Raw genomic sequence first — 18,655 nt, 5'->3', positions numbered from 1 at the left:
TGTTAACCACACCTAGCAAAACCTAGCTGTACATTATACACCTTGCTGTCTCACTTTGCCTTTAGCTCCAAATTCTGTTTGATCTTGCATTAGTCTCTTGCCCTTACTCTCACCAGAAGTGTGCCAAAATGTTGCAGATGCTTAGCCTAACTGCCCAGATGGCAGGCCAAAAGGACTGGCTAGATGTTTTGAGGAACACCCTTTTATCCATGGCTGCTGACTGACCTTCAGCAACAGAACAAAAAGCAACTGGAAAACGAGGGAAAAGAACTAATGACAGACGACTCAAACCAGAGGTATGAGCACAAATATCTGACTAAGGTTATCGTCCTGGCCCACAACCTCACAGGTTTGAAACAGGAGGTAAACAACCTCCAACGCCAGATCACTGAGTCCCAAACGGAGCTGACACATGCTAAAAACCGCATAGACCAGCTAGAGATGGAGGCTCAGGACAGACACAAGGATGCTGGCAGAAGGGAGTCACAGGAGGTAATCCACAGACTTCAAACGGCTCTGACAGCTGCTAAACAACAAGAGCAGCTGAAAAGACAGCCAGAGAGCACCTGGAAAGGTACTTTTCACAAAGATTCACTGTTAAAAACAGCAAATTCTGAACTCTTGGACAAAGATGCCAGAATCATGGCCTGTGAAGGTCAACTGAATGTGTCCAGAGCTGAAGTTAAAGTGCTGACTCAGCAGCTGGACAACACCAAAGATGAACTTGACATGGTCCAACGAGAACTGAGACACTCTTACCTGCTGCAAAAGGAACCACAGCAGGAGAGACATCTCACTCCCCACTTGCAATCAGCAGAGAAACCTCCCCCAGCCAAGCACAGATTTACAAAGGGAGGAGACAAACCCCTATGCTTAACACGTCATCGGACAGTTTCCTTAAAGCTTCTGCAGCCGCGGAAGGAAAAGGATTGATTCAGACGAATCTTGAAACGACACGTGTAGCGACACTCAAAGACCTCAACCGAATGGCCAGACATATCCCTGCATTTACACCAGAGCTTGCAGGAGACCACGACGTCCACGCTTACCTGCGAGACATTGACTTTCACCTGCAGTCTTTGATGAGTGTGAACCATCAAGATAGACTCCATCTGATCTGGATCACGTCCAGCCCAGAGTTGCGACGCTTTCTGGCTCGACAGCCAGAAAACATCCAGTCTAACTACCAGCAGCTGAAACAAGCCATCATAAGGGAATTCTCAGAGTCTAACAACGGACTGATCGCTGCCCTAGACACCAAACAGGGTCGGCATGAAACTCCCTATGTTTACTACCACAGACTCAGACGAGCTTACTCGGAGCTCGCAACAAACCTGGGATGGAGGAGGACACCAGCTTCAAGAGCCTTTTCCTCCGAAACCTCCATCCTATGGTAAGTCACCATTTAGGCATTATGGCCTGCCCCCACACAATGCCTATCCAACAACTGCGTGACCTGACACAGAAGGCCTTTAACAAACACAAGGCCTCACCCAGCAAACACCACAGGACGTCCCACAGCAGTCTACAACAACATCCTCCTGTACACCTTTCAAACAGGTGCCAAACAGAGGCTGCACAAAGACAGCTAGAAACGCCTGTTACTGAGTTACAAGAGCTGCTAGCACTAGCAAAAGAGCTCCTGGAACAGAACTCCCCTGAGGAGTACTGGGAAGAACAAACCTCTGACTCTTGCCCAACACCACTCAGGCAAGCTCAAGTCAGCACTGCTGCCAGAGCAGAGTAACACTGCAGACTTCAGACACCTGGTGACTAGGTGCCGAACCAAGGGCTGAACGGCCACCTGCTGCCCTTTTGCTACCAGTACTAGGTCAGTCTGAAACTCTCTCCACACTACACAATGCCCATAACCACTCCCTGCAGCCACAAACAAGCACCTACCTCAAACGAACTGACTTCATAATGACAGGTGACACACTGTCAAGGCACCTGCTGCCTCTGCACTTGCTGCCTCTGCACCTGCTGCAGAGACCTGGATGTGGCTACTGTCTACATCACCCACCGTGGAACAACCACCTGCTACAAAACCCTCATGATTCACCTGCCATCCGCCATTGTGATGATTGTCGTCCGATGATGTCTCCAACAGGGACACCACCTGGCGAAAAAGGGGGACTGTAAGGTATGGCGGAGGATCAGTGCCTTAACAGATTCCCGAACAAACAAGAACTTACTGTTAAAAACCCCCTAATTACTGAAATAAGCCAACCAGCCTCCACAAGCACAATAAATGTATTGACAAAGAGACAATGAACTATTGACAGAGAACCGCATGTGACATCCGCATGCTCACCACGTGCTTATCGTGTGGACAGGAAGGGGGAAACTTTGAACGTAAAAATGTGTGTGTGTGTGTTTTTCAGTTAAACACAGAACTGCATATTGCTAATGAAATACGTGTAATCCCTGTATGTTGTGTATTTCTGAGGTATATCAAACTCGTTAGAACTGTTTCGTTGTGTGTTTTAAACTCTGAGGCCTCATATTTAATAGCCTCAGTGTATATTCCCTTTCTAAGTGTACTAAATATACTTTTCTTGGTATCAAATTAAACCTTACGATTTGGCCTAGCTAAATTCGAATATAAGATCTTCGTAGAATGATACTACGTTATGTTTTGCCATCTTTTGAGTCATTCAGCCCAAAATCTCTTACCGTCATAAACCCAGCCAGAAACATGCAAATGAGCCGTGACGGAACAAAGGAATCATTCTCCTGCCCAGAGTAATGGAGGCCTTTACGACCTCCAAAGGAATGTTCAGAGAAGTGCTGACCCTCCCTTCATTCTCTTACTGAGAAAGAGAAATGAACCCTGTTAATCCTATATATATATTCTATATATCCATGTGATAAATATTGACATGTATCTAATGTGCCATCTCACATTTTCCCTTAAATGTGCTTGATCTATGTTTTCTTGCAAACTAATGGGTTAATGTTTCAGACTTTGCATACTATGGTTAACCAAAATCATATGTGTGGCATATTTGGTCTCTATAACTTGGTATTTTGAAGATCGAAATGACTGTGTACATGATATGTCGATAACAACAACATATTAGTATTAAAAGTATATTTCCTATTTTCTTTCTTGCACATGCAATGGGCAATTTTACAACAAAGAGCAATAAACCAAATTCCGCCTAGAACTCAAACCCTTCTCATTGGTCGAGCCAATGAGAGGTGGGACCTGTTTCCCGAGGGTATAAAATTGCTGCGCCCACTTCCTCTCATCCTCTTTCCTCTCTCTTAGCTCAGCTCTTAGCCCTGTCGCTATCTCTTGCTCTCTTGCCCTCTGAGCCTTGTGCTCTCTCACTCTCTCGCTGAATCATGCCACACTAGAAGGCCCCAAGGACTCCCAAGCATGTGCCAGGCTACCTACAGCCTTGACTGCCCATTCACCAAGATCCTCTGACTCTCACTGGTTCTCTCTCTCATCAAGACAACATCAAAGATCAACTGGAGCCTCAACAAATTCCATCAGGACAGTTTATTTCAAATGGGACATGCAAGTATCAAACTTAGTCTCATTATTTGATACATTAAGTATCCTTAACCCCTTTCTAAAAAGGGCGTGTCAGAACTAATATGATGGTTTGCTCAGGCTGTTGATCTGCTGAACTTCAAACAATGCTATAACTTCTTGCCTTCCTGTATTCTGTTTCAGCCCTCTTTCCCTTGGTAAACTGTATGAATGTATGTATATGTATGTTAGAGTAGTTTAAATGTTTAGTCTAGTTAATAAAGTCTTGTTCATGTCACATGTAAAGTTGTCTGTGTCTCAAGCTCATATCTAAAGTCACTAATCATAGATTTTGACTACTTGCTCTTAATACTTAGTAAGAAAGACATTTCCCTTGCCCGAAATGTACATTTCTATTCATTAATTAATTAATAACCAATATTGAGTGTTCACGGGATGAACCGAGTATTTGGTTGTAATGTTAATGTAGCTACATCAAGTTAACCCGATTAACTGATCCAAATATTCATAATCGATTATAACAAGTTATGATTGATTATTAATATTTCATAGAGCTGATTCGCTTCCTAATGGTGGAAGAATATAGAGCTGATTCGCTACATCACCCTTGTTAAATATGAGCAAAGAATGCTGTGAAAAAAAATCAGCATTGTTTATCCTTTTGATCTTTCATTAAACAAATTCACAAAAATCTAACCTTTAATTGAAGTAAAACAATTGAAACAGGGGAAATATCTCATTATTAAATAAAAATGTATATATAAAAAAAGCCTCTGTTCTCATCCAACAACAAACTCAAGTGTCTCCAGTTTGCCAGACACTACTGGAACATCAAATGGACCGGGTTCTGTGGTCAGATGAAACAAAAAAAGAGCTTTTTGGCCGCAAACACCGGAGTGCCCACAGTTAAATGTGGTGGAGGATCTTTAATGTTGTGGGGCTGTTTTTCTGCCAGAGCTCCTGGACATCTTGTTCGGATACAGGGCATCACAGACTCTATCAAATACCAACAGATACAAAATAAACACCTGGCTGCCTCTGCCAGAAAGCTTAAAATGGGCCCTGGTTGGATCTTCTGGCAGGACAAGTATCATAAACATCAAAATCAACACAAAAATGGTTCACTGACCACAAAATCAAGGTTCTGCCATGGTCATCCCAGTCTCCAGACCTGAACCCCATAGAAATGTAATGGGGTGAACAGAAGAGGAGCCAACATGGAAGGATCTGGAGAGATTCTGTGAGGAATGATCTCAGATCACTTGTCATCTGTTCTCTAACCTCATCATGCATTATAAGAGAAGACTCGGAGCTGTTATCTTGGCAAAGGGAGGTTGCACAAAGTATTGAATAAAAGGGTGCCAATAATTGTGCCCAATGCGTTTTAGAGAAAAATTTTTATTTAATGATGAGATATTTCCCCTGTTTCAATTTTCAATTAAAGGTTAGATTTTTGTGAATTTTTTGAATGAAAGATCAAAAGGATAAACAATACAGACTTCTTTGCTCATATTTACCAAGGGTGCCAATATTTTTGGCCACTACTGTATATATCTCAGGTCCTTTCTCACAAATGTTTTTTGTTTTAATTATCAGCATATCATGTAATTAATCAATTATAAATTTGAATCGATTGACAGCTGTAGCCTTAAAACTTTTCCCATCTGTCTAGAAGTGTTTGGAACTTCTGTCAGACTGGTGGCATTATCACTAATGTGCTTAAAACTGAGTGCCGAGACCGTGTTGGACAAACAGAATGAAATTTTGTATATTTGTGAATCACCTTTTTTAACTCTGGACAGATTTTGCACTTGTGCACATACACTTATCACTTGAGAATGGTCAACGTCTCTCCAAATCTTGCACTGCAGAAGAACATGAGCGCAAAAAGCATAATGTTATGTAAAACTTGTAAATAGATCAATTATTTGAAATAAAACAATTGTAATTTTCCAGACCCGCATAGCACAGTATAAAAACCACTGTTCAGGTTGAAGGATGCCACGTAATGAATTTGCTTTATTTAATCATATTTTAAATGAAAATGTATGTCTTTCTTTTTTTTCTTTTTTCACTATTTAGTAACTGTTTTATAAAAGCAATAAGTCACTCGAGGCTGTGACGTATTGTGAAAATAGTCATGGTCTCTCATACCTTATTGCTTTAATGCAATACAGAAACATTCATTATGGACCATTTCTGTATTTTTACAATAAAGTGTTTTAACTCGAAGAGAAGGAAGTGAACTGAAAGAGAATGGTTTTCATTTGGAGAAGAAGCATTCATTTTAAACCGCTTTTAGTTTCATTCAAACTAGGTCAAATAGAGTATGGTATTATGTAGTTGTAGTTGGGATATGCAATATTTACCTTTTTTAAGAGAAAAAAACAAACAAACAAGTAATTATTGTGCAAAACTGAACATTACATTGTCTTCTAGATAAGAAACTCACAGTATTCCTTTCTGAAGATAGTCAAGCAACCCATTTGTTAGCTCTTCACATTATATTTCCACATAGACAGTAATTATCATGCTGTTTGTTCATATTTTAGATCGAGGACATCAGAACTGCTGAGAAGTATTTTGAGGATGGGGAAAAGGCCTGTCAATCAAAGGGAATGACACCTAATGAAGACACCTCTGTTCTGATGAACAGGTAGAATACAGAGTGCATTTCTTGAAATATTTGCTAGGTTACACTGTTTACACGTTCATTCAACTCTTTGTGTTTAAAGGTGCACTCTGTACTTTTTTTCCTCATTTAAAAAAGAATAAAATAATTTTAATTCTGAAATGTATGTATGAAATCATGAGCACTCACATGAGATGAGGACTCTATTCATATCAGTAACCTTTAAAAGCTGTTTTATTCTACATGTAGATGGTCCCATCATGGGGGTGTCCATATTAGTCAAGTCAAGTCATTTTTATTTGGATGGCGCTTTTCACAACACACATAGTTTCAAGTCAAGTCAATTTTATTTGTATATCGCCTTCCACAACACACATCGTTTCAAAGCAGCTTTACAGAAGATCAGCATTAACAGACGATAAAACTGTAATGTCTATAAAGTCGATGAATCATCATTGTGTAATTAGATAAAATACGATTCTTAATCGTGTTTAAAAATAATTAAATAATAGTTGTATTAATAACTCCTGTGAGCAAGACGAAGTTGACTGTAGCAAGGAACACAAAACTCCATAAGATGTTGGATAATGGAGAAAAATAATCTTGAGAGAAACCAGACTCACTGTGGGGGCCAGTTCCCCTCTGACTAAACAGCATGATTATAATGCCAATATTAGTTATTTCTGTGAAGTGCAAGTCATGAGTTAAAATGAGTAAACTAAGTAAGGGCCAGTGCATAAACAAAGGTTCAGGTAGATGCATTGTCCTTTGTTAGTTGGCTGAGGAAGGCTTTTGTTGGCAATGAATTGATAGTCGATGTATTCCATTTCAAGAGTGTAGTCGATTATTAAACCAAGGTGATGCTGGCAGAGATCAGTGACGTGCATCGCAGTTCAAGCAAGTAATTTTGGTGACTTTCGGTGGGGTCCATCATAAATCAGGCAATGGCATATGAAGTACCCAATGTCTTACAGTTAGTGTTGGCATCATTTCATCCTCTGAAGTCCATTGTAATGTAATAGACTGAAGTGATGTCTAGCTGGCACCGGCTGCATTTAGTCGTCATCACCCTGCGACTCTCAGCAGTGGAGTCGGTCACCAAGCAGGAACAGAGCTGGATCTGGATAGAATAATATTAGTGTAGATGCCATTCAATTTATAGCCGAATTATAGATTATGATAAATGTTTCTGGTTCCGGCAGACCTAACAAAAGCAGCCTAATTGTGGGTTGGAGGATAAATTATGTGTATGCCTGGCTAAATAGATGAGTCTTTAGTCTAGACTTAAACTGAGGGAGTGTGTCTGCATCCCGAACAGTTTTAGGGAGACTATTCCATAGTTTAGGAGCCAAATAGGAAAAGGATCTACCTCCTTTTGTGGATTTTGATTTTCTAGGCCAGGGTTCGGCAACCTATGGCAGGGGTAATCACTGGCATGCCAGCAACGGCGAGAGTGGAGTAGACTATTTTATTTATATGAAGTTCCGTACCTGCATTCCAGTTTGCATCTTGATTTAATCCTTCCTCATGATCACGAAGCGTGTTTTCATGAGCTGAACTGACATTTTTAAGATATATTTAAGATTCCACACAATTTCGTGATCAGTAATCAAATAAGCAAATTTTTGACATTAACTATGTTAACTCATTTTGTGCAAAAGGACAGATTTTAGACTTTATCAGTTTGAAACAGTCTGGTCATTCGCTGTTGAACTCTCCCATCAACAAGGTGTTTCCGTCCACAGAACTGCAGCTCATTGGATGTTTTTAGTTTTTGACACCATTCAGTAAATTCTAGAGACTGTTGTGTGTGAAAATCCCAGGAGATCAGCAGTTACAGAAATACTCAAACCAGCCCATCTATTTGACTATTTGACCAATTATTTTATATAAAAAAAAAAAAAATGGCACTCCATGTCAAACAGGTTGCCGACCCTTGTTCTAGGAACTATTAACATGCTAGAATTTTGCGATCGTAATGAACGTGACTGAATATAGCGTGGTAGAAGGTCACTTAAGTACTGCAGAGCTAGACTATTCAAAGCTTTGTATGTAGTTAACAGAATTTTTAAATTAACACGAAATTAACAGGTAGCCAAAATGGGGCTAATATGATCATATTTCTTGGTTCTAGTCAGCACTCTGGCTGCTGCATTTTTTTAACGAATTGAAGTTTATTTTGCTGGGGATCTTCCTAGTAATGCATTACAATAATCTAGTCTTCAGGGCATGAATGCAAAAATTACAACAACAGAGAGCAAGTGCCGCAACTTAGCAATAATTGTGAGGTGGAAGAATGCTGATCTACAAACACTGGAAATTAAATTTTCAAAGGACAGATTGGTTTAAAATACAACACCCATTTTCTTCGCTGTAGACGACGATGTAACAGTACATCCATCGAGAGTCAAATTATATTTTAGCTGCTTATTTTTAGAAGTTTTTGGCCCAATAATTAGTACCTCTGTTTTGTCAGAATTGAGTAGAAGGAAATGTCTGGCCATGCTGTATTTGGTTTCATTGATACACTGCTAATTTGGAGAATTGTGAAATTTCGTTGGGTATCGTCGGCATAACAGTGGAAACTTATTCCATGATTCTTTATACTATCTCCCAGGGGAAGCATATATACAGTAAGTAGAAAAGCAGAGGCCCTAAAACTGATCCCTGTGGCACTCCATACTTAACTTTTGTTTGATTTGACAATTCCTCATTTACACAGACACAGTGGTAGCAGTGTGGACCTAAACCATGCTAATGCAGGTCCACAAATGCCAACATAATTCTCAAGCCTGTTCAAGAGAATGTCGCAATCTATGGAGTCAAAGGCAGCACTAGGTCTCCACGGTAATACACTCAACAAGCCACGTGATAAGATTTGCGGATTGACATCTCAGACGTGGAAGCAACTGAGATTCATCCTCCGCCACCCGGATTGATGCAAGTCACTATGCCACCACGAGGACTTAAGAGCGCATTGGGAATTGGGCATTCCATATTGAGGTTCAAGTGGTTCTGAGATTACAGGGAATATCTCTTTTAAGAGCTTAGTTGGTATTAGATCTAACATACATGTTGTGTCTTTTGATGTTTTTATAAATTTTGTTAGCTCTTCATGGCTATGACGACGAGGAGGGCGTGGCCGGGCCGTAATGATGGACACCCAGCACAGAATCAGCCCAGTCAGCTGGGAGAGGAATAAAGAGGAGTTGGGGATGCCACTACGAGAGATGCATGTAGCAGTGTTCATGTGTATGCTTTTATGTTATGCTGGAAAGTGCTGGAAAGGCAGTTTTATGTTGTGTTTTGCTTAATTAAAAGCTGTCCGCCAGGAGGCGGCGGAGGGGGCAGTGGGCAGTGGTTGGAAACCAGAGTTTTTTTTTTTCTTTTTCCACTCTCTCTCCTCTCTCTCGGGCTCTCCTGCTCTCTCTTTCCTCTCCCCTCATCATCCCCTCATCCTACTTTATCCCACTCCTCGGCTGATTAGCCCAATTGGGGGCCGGGCATTTATAGTCACGGCCCTCCCCCACCCTCCTCCTTGTCACACTTGAGTTACTGTGAAAGACGATTGCATAATTCCAATTTAATTTCTGATTATTTCAATAATATCAGTAAAGAAATTCATTTAGTCATTTCTATTGTGCTGCAATGGAATATCTGGTTCAGTCGAGGCTTTATTCCTTACCAATTTAGCCTCAGGACTGAATAAACACTTAGGATTGTTGTGGTTATTTTCTATGAGTTTTCTAAAATATGCTGACCTGACAGCTTTCAGTGCATCTGTAGCTACAGACACTATCCTTCCATCTACCGCGAAATACATCAAATTTTGTAATTTTCCACTTGTGCTCCCTTTTCCGAGCTGCTCTGTTGAGAGCATGAATGTGATCGTTGTACCATGGTGCTGGGCTTATTTCTTTAATTTTCTTTAATCGAAGTGGGGCAACACTATCAAGAGTGCTAGAGAAGACTATATTTATACTTTCTGTTATTACATCAAGTTCCTCTAGAATTTTTGGTTTATGGATTATGTGAGACAATTCTGGAAGATTATTAGTGAAGTTATCTTTAGTGGTCAAAAGAATAGTTCTACCTGAATGACAGCATGGTGTAGATTGAGTAACTTAGAGGCGACGTAATATTAGAATCACATGACTAGCCAAACACTACTTGCGTAATCCTTGTAACCTCCCTGTAATTGGAAACATGCACTCTTAGATGAAATGAATCATGACTGATTATGTATAGTGAATTTCTACAACTGCATCTGTAACTGAAAATTATCGATTTTGAATGATGCTGCATACAAACCAACATGTGTCACTGTAAGTTCAAGATGACACAAACAAAAAAAGTGACTGAGTGTATCTTCAACATGGTTCTGCTTTTATATAACCTGAATATTTCTGGTCATCAACAGGGCCTTTGTTTATCTCAGTCAGAATAATTATGCAGATGCACACACGTGTTTTTCCAGCGTCTTAAAAACTGATCCAAAGAACCCTGTGGTAAGTACTTTCCCATACGTTCATTACATTCTTAGTCCAGACGATTTTAAAAGTGTCTGTTTTTATTCTAAAGCTGTAACAATGGATGTGGTAGAAGGGTCAAGAAACATACCTGATGATGTTTATGTTCACATTGCATAATCTAACAATTTACCGCTTATAGCATTTTTCCTGCATATTGTGCCAACCTAGTTTGGAGCAATCTTATATATATATATATATATATATATATACACAAACACACACACTGGCTTGCATAGCTTGGAATAATGTACAGGTTTTGCTCTTATGGAAAGGAATTGACATTCAGCTGATCACAATGTATAGTCAGGACATTAATAACATGAAAAATTACAATTTGAAAATAAATTCTTATACTACTTCAAAGAGTGCAGTACTGACAGCTTTGTAGATCGTTGGCATTCTAGATGTCAGTTTGTCCAGATACTCAGGTGACATTTCACTCCACACTTCCTGTAGCACTTACCATAGATGTGGCTGTCTTGTCGGGCACTTCTCACGCACCTTACAATCTACCTGATCCCACAAAAGCTCAATCTGTCAGTCAGTTTAATCAAAAGTCAGCTGAGGACATGTGAGGCATCTATTTCTCAAACTAGAGACTCTGATGTACTTATCCTCTTGTTTAGTTGTACATCTGGTCTTCCACATCTCTTTCTGTCCTTGTTAGAGCCAGTTGTTCTTTGTCTTTGAAGACTGTAGTGTACAACTTTGTATGAAATCTTAAGTTGTTTGGCAGTTTCAAGCATTGTATAGCCTTCATTCCTCAAAACAATGATTGACTGACGAGTTTCTTGAGAAAGCTGTTTCTTTTTTGCCATTTTTACCTAATATTGACCTTAAGACATGCCAGCATACTGTGGCAACTCAAAAACAAACACGAAGCTTAATTGAACTAACCAAATAGCTTTCAACTGTGTTTGATATAATGGCAAGTGATTTTCTAGTACCAAATTAACAATTTAGCATGATTATACAAGGATAAGTTGTTGCTGCTGTCTAGATTTTTCAAGAATGATGTGATAGTGATGGTGCTGTTTTTTACATCAGTAATGTCCTGACTATACTTTGTGATCAGTTGAATGCCATTTTGGTGAATTAAAGTACCAATTTCCTTGCAAAACAACAAAATCTGTACATTATTCCAAACTTTTTGCGGCCAGTGTATATAAGCAGTGAAACTACAGGGTTGGGAGGGTTACTTTTGAAATGTTTTTCACTACAGATTACAGAATACATGCTGTAAAATGTCATTTGTAACGTATTCCGTTAGATTACTCAAGGTCAATGACATATTCTAAATACTTTGGATTACTTCTTCAGCACTTGTAGATTTTTTCACTTGTTTTGACTATAATAACTCTTGACAGTACAGTAAGACAAAATACACATATTAAAAATACATTCTCTGAAAAACCCAAATATCTCATACAGTGTTGTTTCTAAAACAAGATCATTTGATCTTGTTTAAAGGATTTTTAGATATTTTTACAGAAAAACAATACAAAAATTATTATCAAGAATAAGATTTTTGCCCTAATATCAAAGGTCTTACTAGAAAAAATAATGTTCCAACGTGAATTTTCTTGATAATAAATATTATCGTGTCTGGTAACATTTGCATGTAAAATGGCTAGAAATAGCATTTTAGCTTAGCGTAAAGCTGACAATTTACACGAGGTTTATTTCTATTTCTTCTGCTCCAAACTTACTTCAAACGTACTTCTCTGTCTGCTCGTATGAATGTAACGCATCATAAGAAAGTGTTTCACCGCTGATCAAATGCACTTTTAAATGAAACAAATGACAACAAAATGCAAATTAATCTCTTCAGTATTCAAAATACTTTTTGAATGTAACAGAATTCTAATTACCAATGTGGGAAAACAACGTGGACACAAAGATACAATTTTTACAAACTTGACACTTGTTTTACATTTTTAATAGATTCCTCGTGTTTGTCATCTCAGACAATCTTACCATTCAATGACCCAGAAAATGATTGAGATGATAGATTATAGAGAAACTGGTGTGATTATAGATTATTGGCAATATTCAGTGGTTTGTCAATACTAAAAACCATACGTAAAATGTTTGACGTATGGTTTTTACGTCATTTTTTTCCAATGCGACTTACAGAAGAGTAAAACATAAGTGAATAATTTATGTTAACATAGTGAAACATTACAAAGTTTCACTAGCATCAGAATAGTAGCATTCAAATCTAATTAAAGTGCAACAGGAATTATTTTATTTTTAATAATTAGTGACTGGTTAAGTGCTCATGGAAAAAATTTGTTTTAGCCGTTTTTTGAAGACATAAAGTGAGTCAGATTCATGGATGGAGTTGGGAAGGCCGTTCCACCAACATGGTATGTTTTGGGGTGGTGTAGTGGTTTAAGATGTCTGCTGGTAACCAGAAGGTTGTCGGTTCAAACCCTGTAACGGTTGATTGAATACAAGTTATCAGAACTTCAGTTTACACCGGGTGGACTGAACCTGTAATGAATGTAATATAAATTTCGGAACAAGTTACTTAATAAAAAAACACTTAAAAGCAAATATTGGATGAAAAGTGTAAACCTTTTCTTCTTTGCACTCTTCAGGCGAGCAACAATGCCGCCGTGTGTCTGCTCTATTTGGGAAGGCTAAAGGAGTCCCTAGGTCATCTGGAGAGCCTGGTGCACCAGGACCCAGCACTCTACTTGCACGAGAGCATGCTGTTCAACCTCACCAACATGTACGAGCTGGAGTCGTCCCGCAGCATGCAGAAGAAACAGGCTCTGCTCGTGGCCACGGCCTGCCGAGAGGGAGACAGCTTCAACATCCAGTGCCTCAAGCTAGTATGAGACACCACAGAGACACCCACATTCCAACAAGCAGGACATTACTTGAAGTCGGGCATGAATGAACATGTGGCTGTAGTGAAAAACACTGGTCATCTTTTGCATTTAAAGCTTTTAGAAAATGATGTTTGTTATTCCTACAATGTACAGGCAGGACCAAAGGTAACTTGTTAACTCAATGATATTTGACAGAAAAAAAGGGTTAAGCGCCTTATCAATTCTTCAAGAATCACATTAAATGCTTTTTAAATGGATTAAATTATTGTTTTCTTAAAGTGAAAACTAATTACATCTATTCTGTCTAATTCTGAATTTAAAAAAAGGAGATCTTGTTAATAAATGTTTGAACCAGTTCTGATTTTGAGGTATAATTTACTGTACAGTATAAATGCAGCAGAACTCATTTGCCGACCATTATTGCTGTTTCATAACCTGACCCAGTGACAAAAGTCATTGCTGGCAATGCACTTAGGTTGTGTGGTATGATGTATTTACCACACAACAATAGAAATGTCTCAAATGCAGCCACAGCCCATTTTAAGACTAGGCCTTCAGTGTGATTCATGGCATTAAGAAAACTGAATATCATACATTACGTGGCAGTCAATTAATAATACCAATTGACATTTTAAAAACACATCCACGCATGAAAGCCAGAATCAAGGAGGTATAATACAAACATAAATTTTGCTTCAATACATTTTCTTTCGTCAGGGTACACGGTTACTTTTCAAAACTTGATCTAACACTACAGTAAATGCTCAAGCAGCTTAATTAACACATATAAAACTCCTGATGTTGCTATTACAACGCAAAAAGCACTTATCAATTTACTTGAAGTGAAAATCATCCCTCCTTTCCAGTTTAATTAATCAATTACATGATCATGCAGAACATCTCTGGTTTTTAAATCCATAAGGATCTCTTTCTCAATGGCAATAACAGCAGTGACAACCGACTCGTCAGCAAGATCTCGCGCTCTTCACTTTCAAATGATGTACTTCACTTAAAGCGTGATTGCATCACTCAAGTCCAGCTAGAAGGCCTGGACTAGGACATATCCTAGAGACCACACCCACCAAGAACAAATAAATTAATCCGATTGGCTGATGAATCTGACAATCTTACATTAGATGCGCATTCATTTGCACAGTTGAGGGATTCTGTGGAAATTCTGAATGCCTGACTTTGGCTCACAAGCTCGGCTTCAGGCATGCGATTTGTGAAACAGTTGTCACACTTTGCTTTTTAAGCAGTGAGGAATTAATTCTGATTAGATAAACTTTTAGTTTTTTGCTATTCATTTGTAGATTAATTAGAAGTGGAAAGTGATTGAAAATACATCAATGAGAATGATGAAAAAATATTTAATTTATTAGGCATGTTACTTCTTGTACACCGCTGACAGCATGTCAGTTTCCATGAAGCGCTTCTATGGGACCCAACAAAAGTGCCTCTGGTAAGAAAGCTCTAAGTTTTTTCATTGAAACCTGTTTGGTTGTAAAGAGTAGTGTCTCTTGTTTCGTTTGATATGCCACTTTAAAAAATCCATAAATGTTTCACCCGTTAGCGCACTGATAAACATGAAGTCCACATTTGTGTTAAATGGGACCTTATTCCTTCAAAAGTTGAAAAAATACGGAAGTTATTTTGAATAATTTTCAACATTAACACATTATTTTGCTTAATTTTAATATACATTTTGTTATATTTAATTTTATCACTGTACAATATGGTTCTATTCATTAACATAATTAAATGCAGTCCTATAGTGGGCAGAGTTGCTTTATGTTACATACAAGAGTGACGAAAAAACATGGGAGTAAAGGATACGGTATACTTATTTTTTTCCATGTGCTGTTATGTCTAATGCATTGTCGGCATTTTAGTATTTCAAAGTATATTCTTTTGACCGCAAACACATACTGATGCATTTAATGAATGCTCACAACAACTGCTATTTTATCCCCTTTTCTCCCAATTTGGAATGCTAAATTCCCACTTCTTAGTAGGTTCTCGTGGTGGTGTGGTTACTCAATCCGGGTGGCGGAGGACAAGTCTCAGTTGCCTCCACTTCTGAGACTTTTATCATGTGGCTCACTCTGCATGACACCGCAGAGACTCACAGTATGTGGAGGCTCATGCTACTCTCCACAATCTGCACCTCAACTTTCCAAATAGCTTTTTTTTTTTTTTTTATTTATTTAGAGAAACAGGGACAGCGTACAATAAACATTAACCTCAAGGGGAAAGATGCATAGTACCAGGTTTTAGCTCAAGAGCTAATTTCCACCCGTAGTCCCTGGGCAGGCTGATGTTATAATAAAATACATACATACATGAATAATAAAATTTACATTGACCAAATAAATAATAATAAAAAATTCAAATCATTACATGCACAACATCGATCAGCTTAAGGTGATATAGATCACAAAGTATGAGTACATACAAAAGAAATAAATACAGAAGCACTCTAGTGAAATAAATCCGGAGCTGCTGTTATGCTTAAGCAAAACTTTCAAGTCGAGCGACTTTAAAGGTAACACCCCGCCATTATATCTAATGCATCCTTTATTAAAGGTCAAATAATAAGGAAGCAGGTCATATAAATAAGCACAAACTCTGTAACTAGCATTTCTCTGTGCGATCAGCGCTGCGTGGAATGACCCGATCGAAGGGGGAGAGATTGAAACTGCACCCGGCTGATGCACAAGCTCTCGTGCACTTGCTGCAGTTAGATTAGAACGTGATGGCATGCGACGTTGTGAATCATAACACATGAGTTGCAGGTGTGTATCTTATTGTAAAGAAAATTGCAGATACGCAGCTCTATTAAGAAGAGAGATTTAAAGATGGACACTGCAACAAAATACGTTTTTGATGTGTTTTTGTTTTGGCTTGTTTTCAAATATAAATATCTAAAACTCCTTTAAAACAACATACAATTACATAAGGAGCCACACTGCAGAAGTACACTGTTCATAAGAATAAAGAGTGGCATACCAGAGTTGGAATCGCCGTCTCCCGCTTCCTCATTCATTGAACCTTGTGACATACACGTATATGCAAAACACACTTATAGTCAAAATACATTGTCTGAAATCAAGTCTAAATATCTTATACGTTGCTTCTCAAGTAAATTCTTCTTGTTTTAAGGATTTTTAGATATTTGTAAATGGAAAAGTCAAAACACTTGATGACAATTTTTTTTTTTGCCATTAATTTTTTACTGAATTGACTAAATAAAAAGTATTTTTGTTTCCCTTTAATTCAGTAAATGTCATTTAGAGGTATTTTTAAAGCTGATCTTGTCCTCTTGATTGTTAGTGCGCATGTTTAATACAACCTTTTAAATCAAGGCTTGTCATGGCCTTAAATAAGCCCAAAAATACTCTTTGTTTAGTCCATTTAATTTGGTCCAAATTTAGCCCAAGATGGATGTCTGTTTTGGCCCACACATAGGCCTAATACAACCATGACAAAAAGATCACATTGCAGCAAGTGGGGAATATATGATATTTTGTACACTACACCCAAATTAGTCTTTCTGCACATTTTTGAACTAACTGCTGTTCAAAAACGTAAAAATATTTCAAATGATATTAAATGTATCTATATGTATTTTCCCGCTGCTTCATCACACACACAGAACGCCAGAGTGCTGGCTTTAATCAACACGGATTGGCCTAACTGATTAGTCACTCAAAATTCATCAATTTGCAGATGGAGTTGGGCGGGGCTAGCGGGAAAAAAAAGCGTGTTTATTTCTCAGAGGAATAGTTTTTCTTTTTTGTAATGCAGCCCACTTCTCTCGCCGGTTGACTCGGTGTTATTAGGGATGTTTTTTTTTTTTGTTTGTTTGTTTTTTCTCTCTCGAATAATTCGATTTTACGTTTTTGACATGACTTTGTGAAATCATGGAATCGAGGTTTTGCATAAAATATTAGCAGACATTGTAGTTATATACACTATCAATCCATCAATGGCTGAATACAACGAGAAAAACAAACAATGTGCTGCCGCCCTCAATCTGATAAGATGAACGTGCGGAAATAGGCTCCAACATTACATACAGTATGTTTACAACACGGAGACCGGAACACCTGTTATATTTCCAGTACGATTTTACAGTGTGATTGCAGGTAGACTTCGTCCATCATGCATGTATACACTGGCTTAATCAAACAATAACTTTGTTCTGTGTAAGTCAGCACTATAAGCTACATCTGAGATGTCAACAGAAATGTAGGCCTATGTGTTTACAACACTAACGTGACAGTTATGGCGCTTATCAAATCATATAATGGATAGGCTATAAATGTGAGAATCATCGACCTCCACCTTTTACCATAATGATAGATAGCTAATTATTGATTTGTTCTGTGACGAGTTTCAAATGTACTGCATTTATAGCCAACATTCACAAAAAACCTGGAAAAGTCATAGAATTTGAAAATATTTATTTCCAGTCCTGGAAAGGTGCTTGAAAAATTATAAAATCCCACATTTTCTTTTTTGTGACCAAATGTGGTTTTGTTTTGTACTTCAATTATATCCAAAAGGGGAAACAGGAAGATGGTACATATACAATACATACACTTATTTCCCTATAGGCAGTGCTGCCTAGTGTGTGCATACCCATGCAGAAGCCATTGCATCTGAAAGGACATGCACCTACATATGCCATTCTGTCTTCAGATCAGATTGAAATACAACACAATAACAGCACTCAATACACATAACTGCGCTTTACTCTTAGTTCATTACAAAATAAAAAAAAATAAAAAAATCCTGTCTCCCTGTCACACATGTACCATGTTTGTGTTACAGGCCGTCCAGCTATATAAGTGAGTGCTTCAACTCCAGTCATCGATCACGCCATGGAAGCGATAGATGATGCTCCACTTCTCGTGTTCAATCGCCCTTGGGTTCATCTTCCAGACATGGTAAGATAATCAACTTGTTAGAAAACATTGGCAACCATTTTTGTTTTGTAAGTACTTGACTGAATACAAAATAATTATATTTGCATAAAAAATATGTGACACTGTCTTTGTCATATAACCTAAAAACTCCCCTTCACAGGAACCATGTTCTAGTTCTAATCTGAGGATGATAACGCTCTACTTTGTGTTTTATA

At 38.3% G+C, this 18,655-nt stretch overlaps 1 protein-coding gene across 1 annotated transcript in view; it reads left to right on the top strand.

The window, feature by feature from the left end:
- Positions 1–18,454, top strand: part of trappc12 (trafficking protein particle complex subunit 12) — a 56,824-nt gene extending 38,370 nt beyond the window's left edge. Inside the window, 4 exon segments of the mRNA XM_052153995.1 lie at positions 6,058–6,161; positions 10,558–10,645; positions 13,273–13,509; positions 18,346–18,454. Coding sequence (XP_052009955.1) covers positions 6,058–6,161; positions 10,558–10,645; positions 13,273–13,509; positions 18,346–18,366 — 450 coding nt within the window. The 3' untranslated portion in view covers positions 18,367–18,454.
- Positions 18,455–18,655: the final 201 nt, after the last annotated feature.

Source organism: Xyrauchen texanus, chromosome 22 (genome assembly GCF_025860055.1).
Source record: "Xyrauchen texanus isolate HMW12.3.18 chromosome 22, RBS_HiC_50CHRs, whole genome shotgun sequence".
Lineage (NCBI taxonomy): Eukaryota > Metazoa > Chordata > Actinopteri > Cypriniformes > Catostomidae > Xyrauchen > Xyrauchen texanus.
Note: the sequence above shows the minus strand (reverse complement) of the source record. Positions and strands in the feature narration are given on the sequence as shown.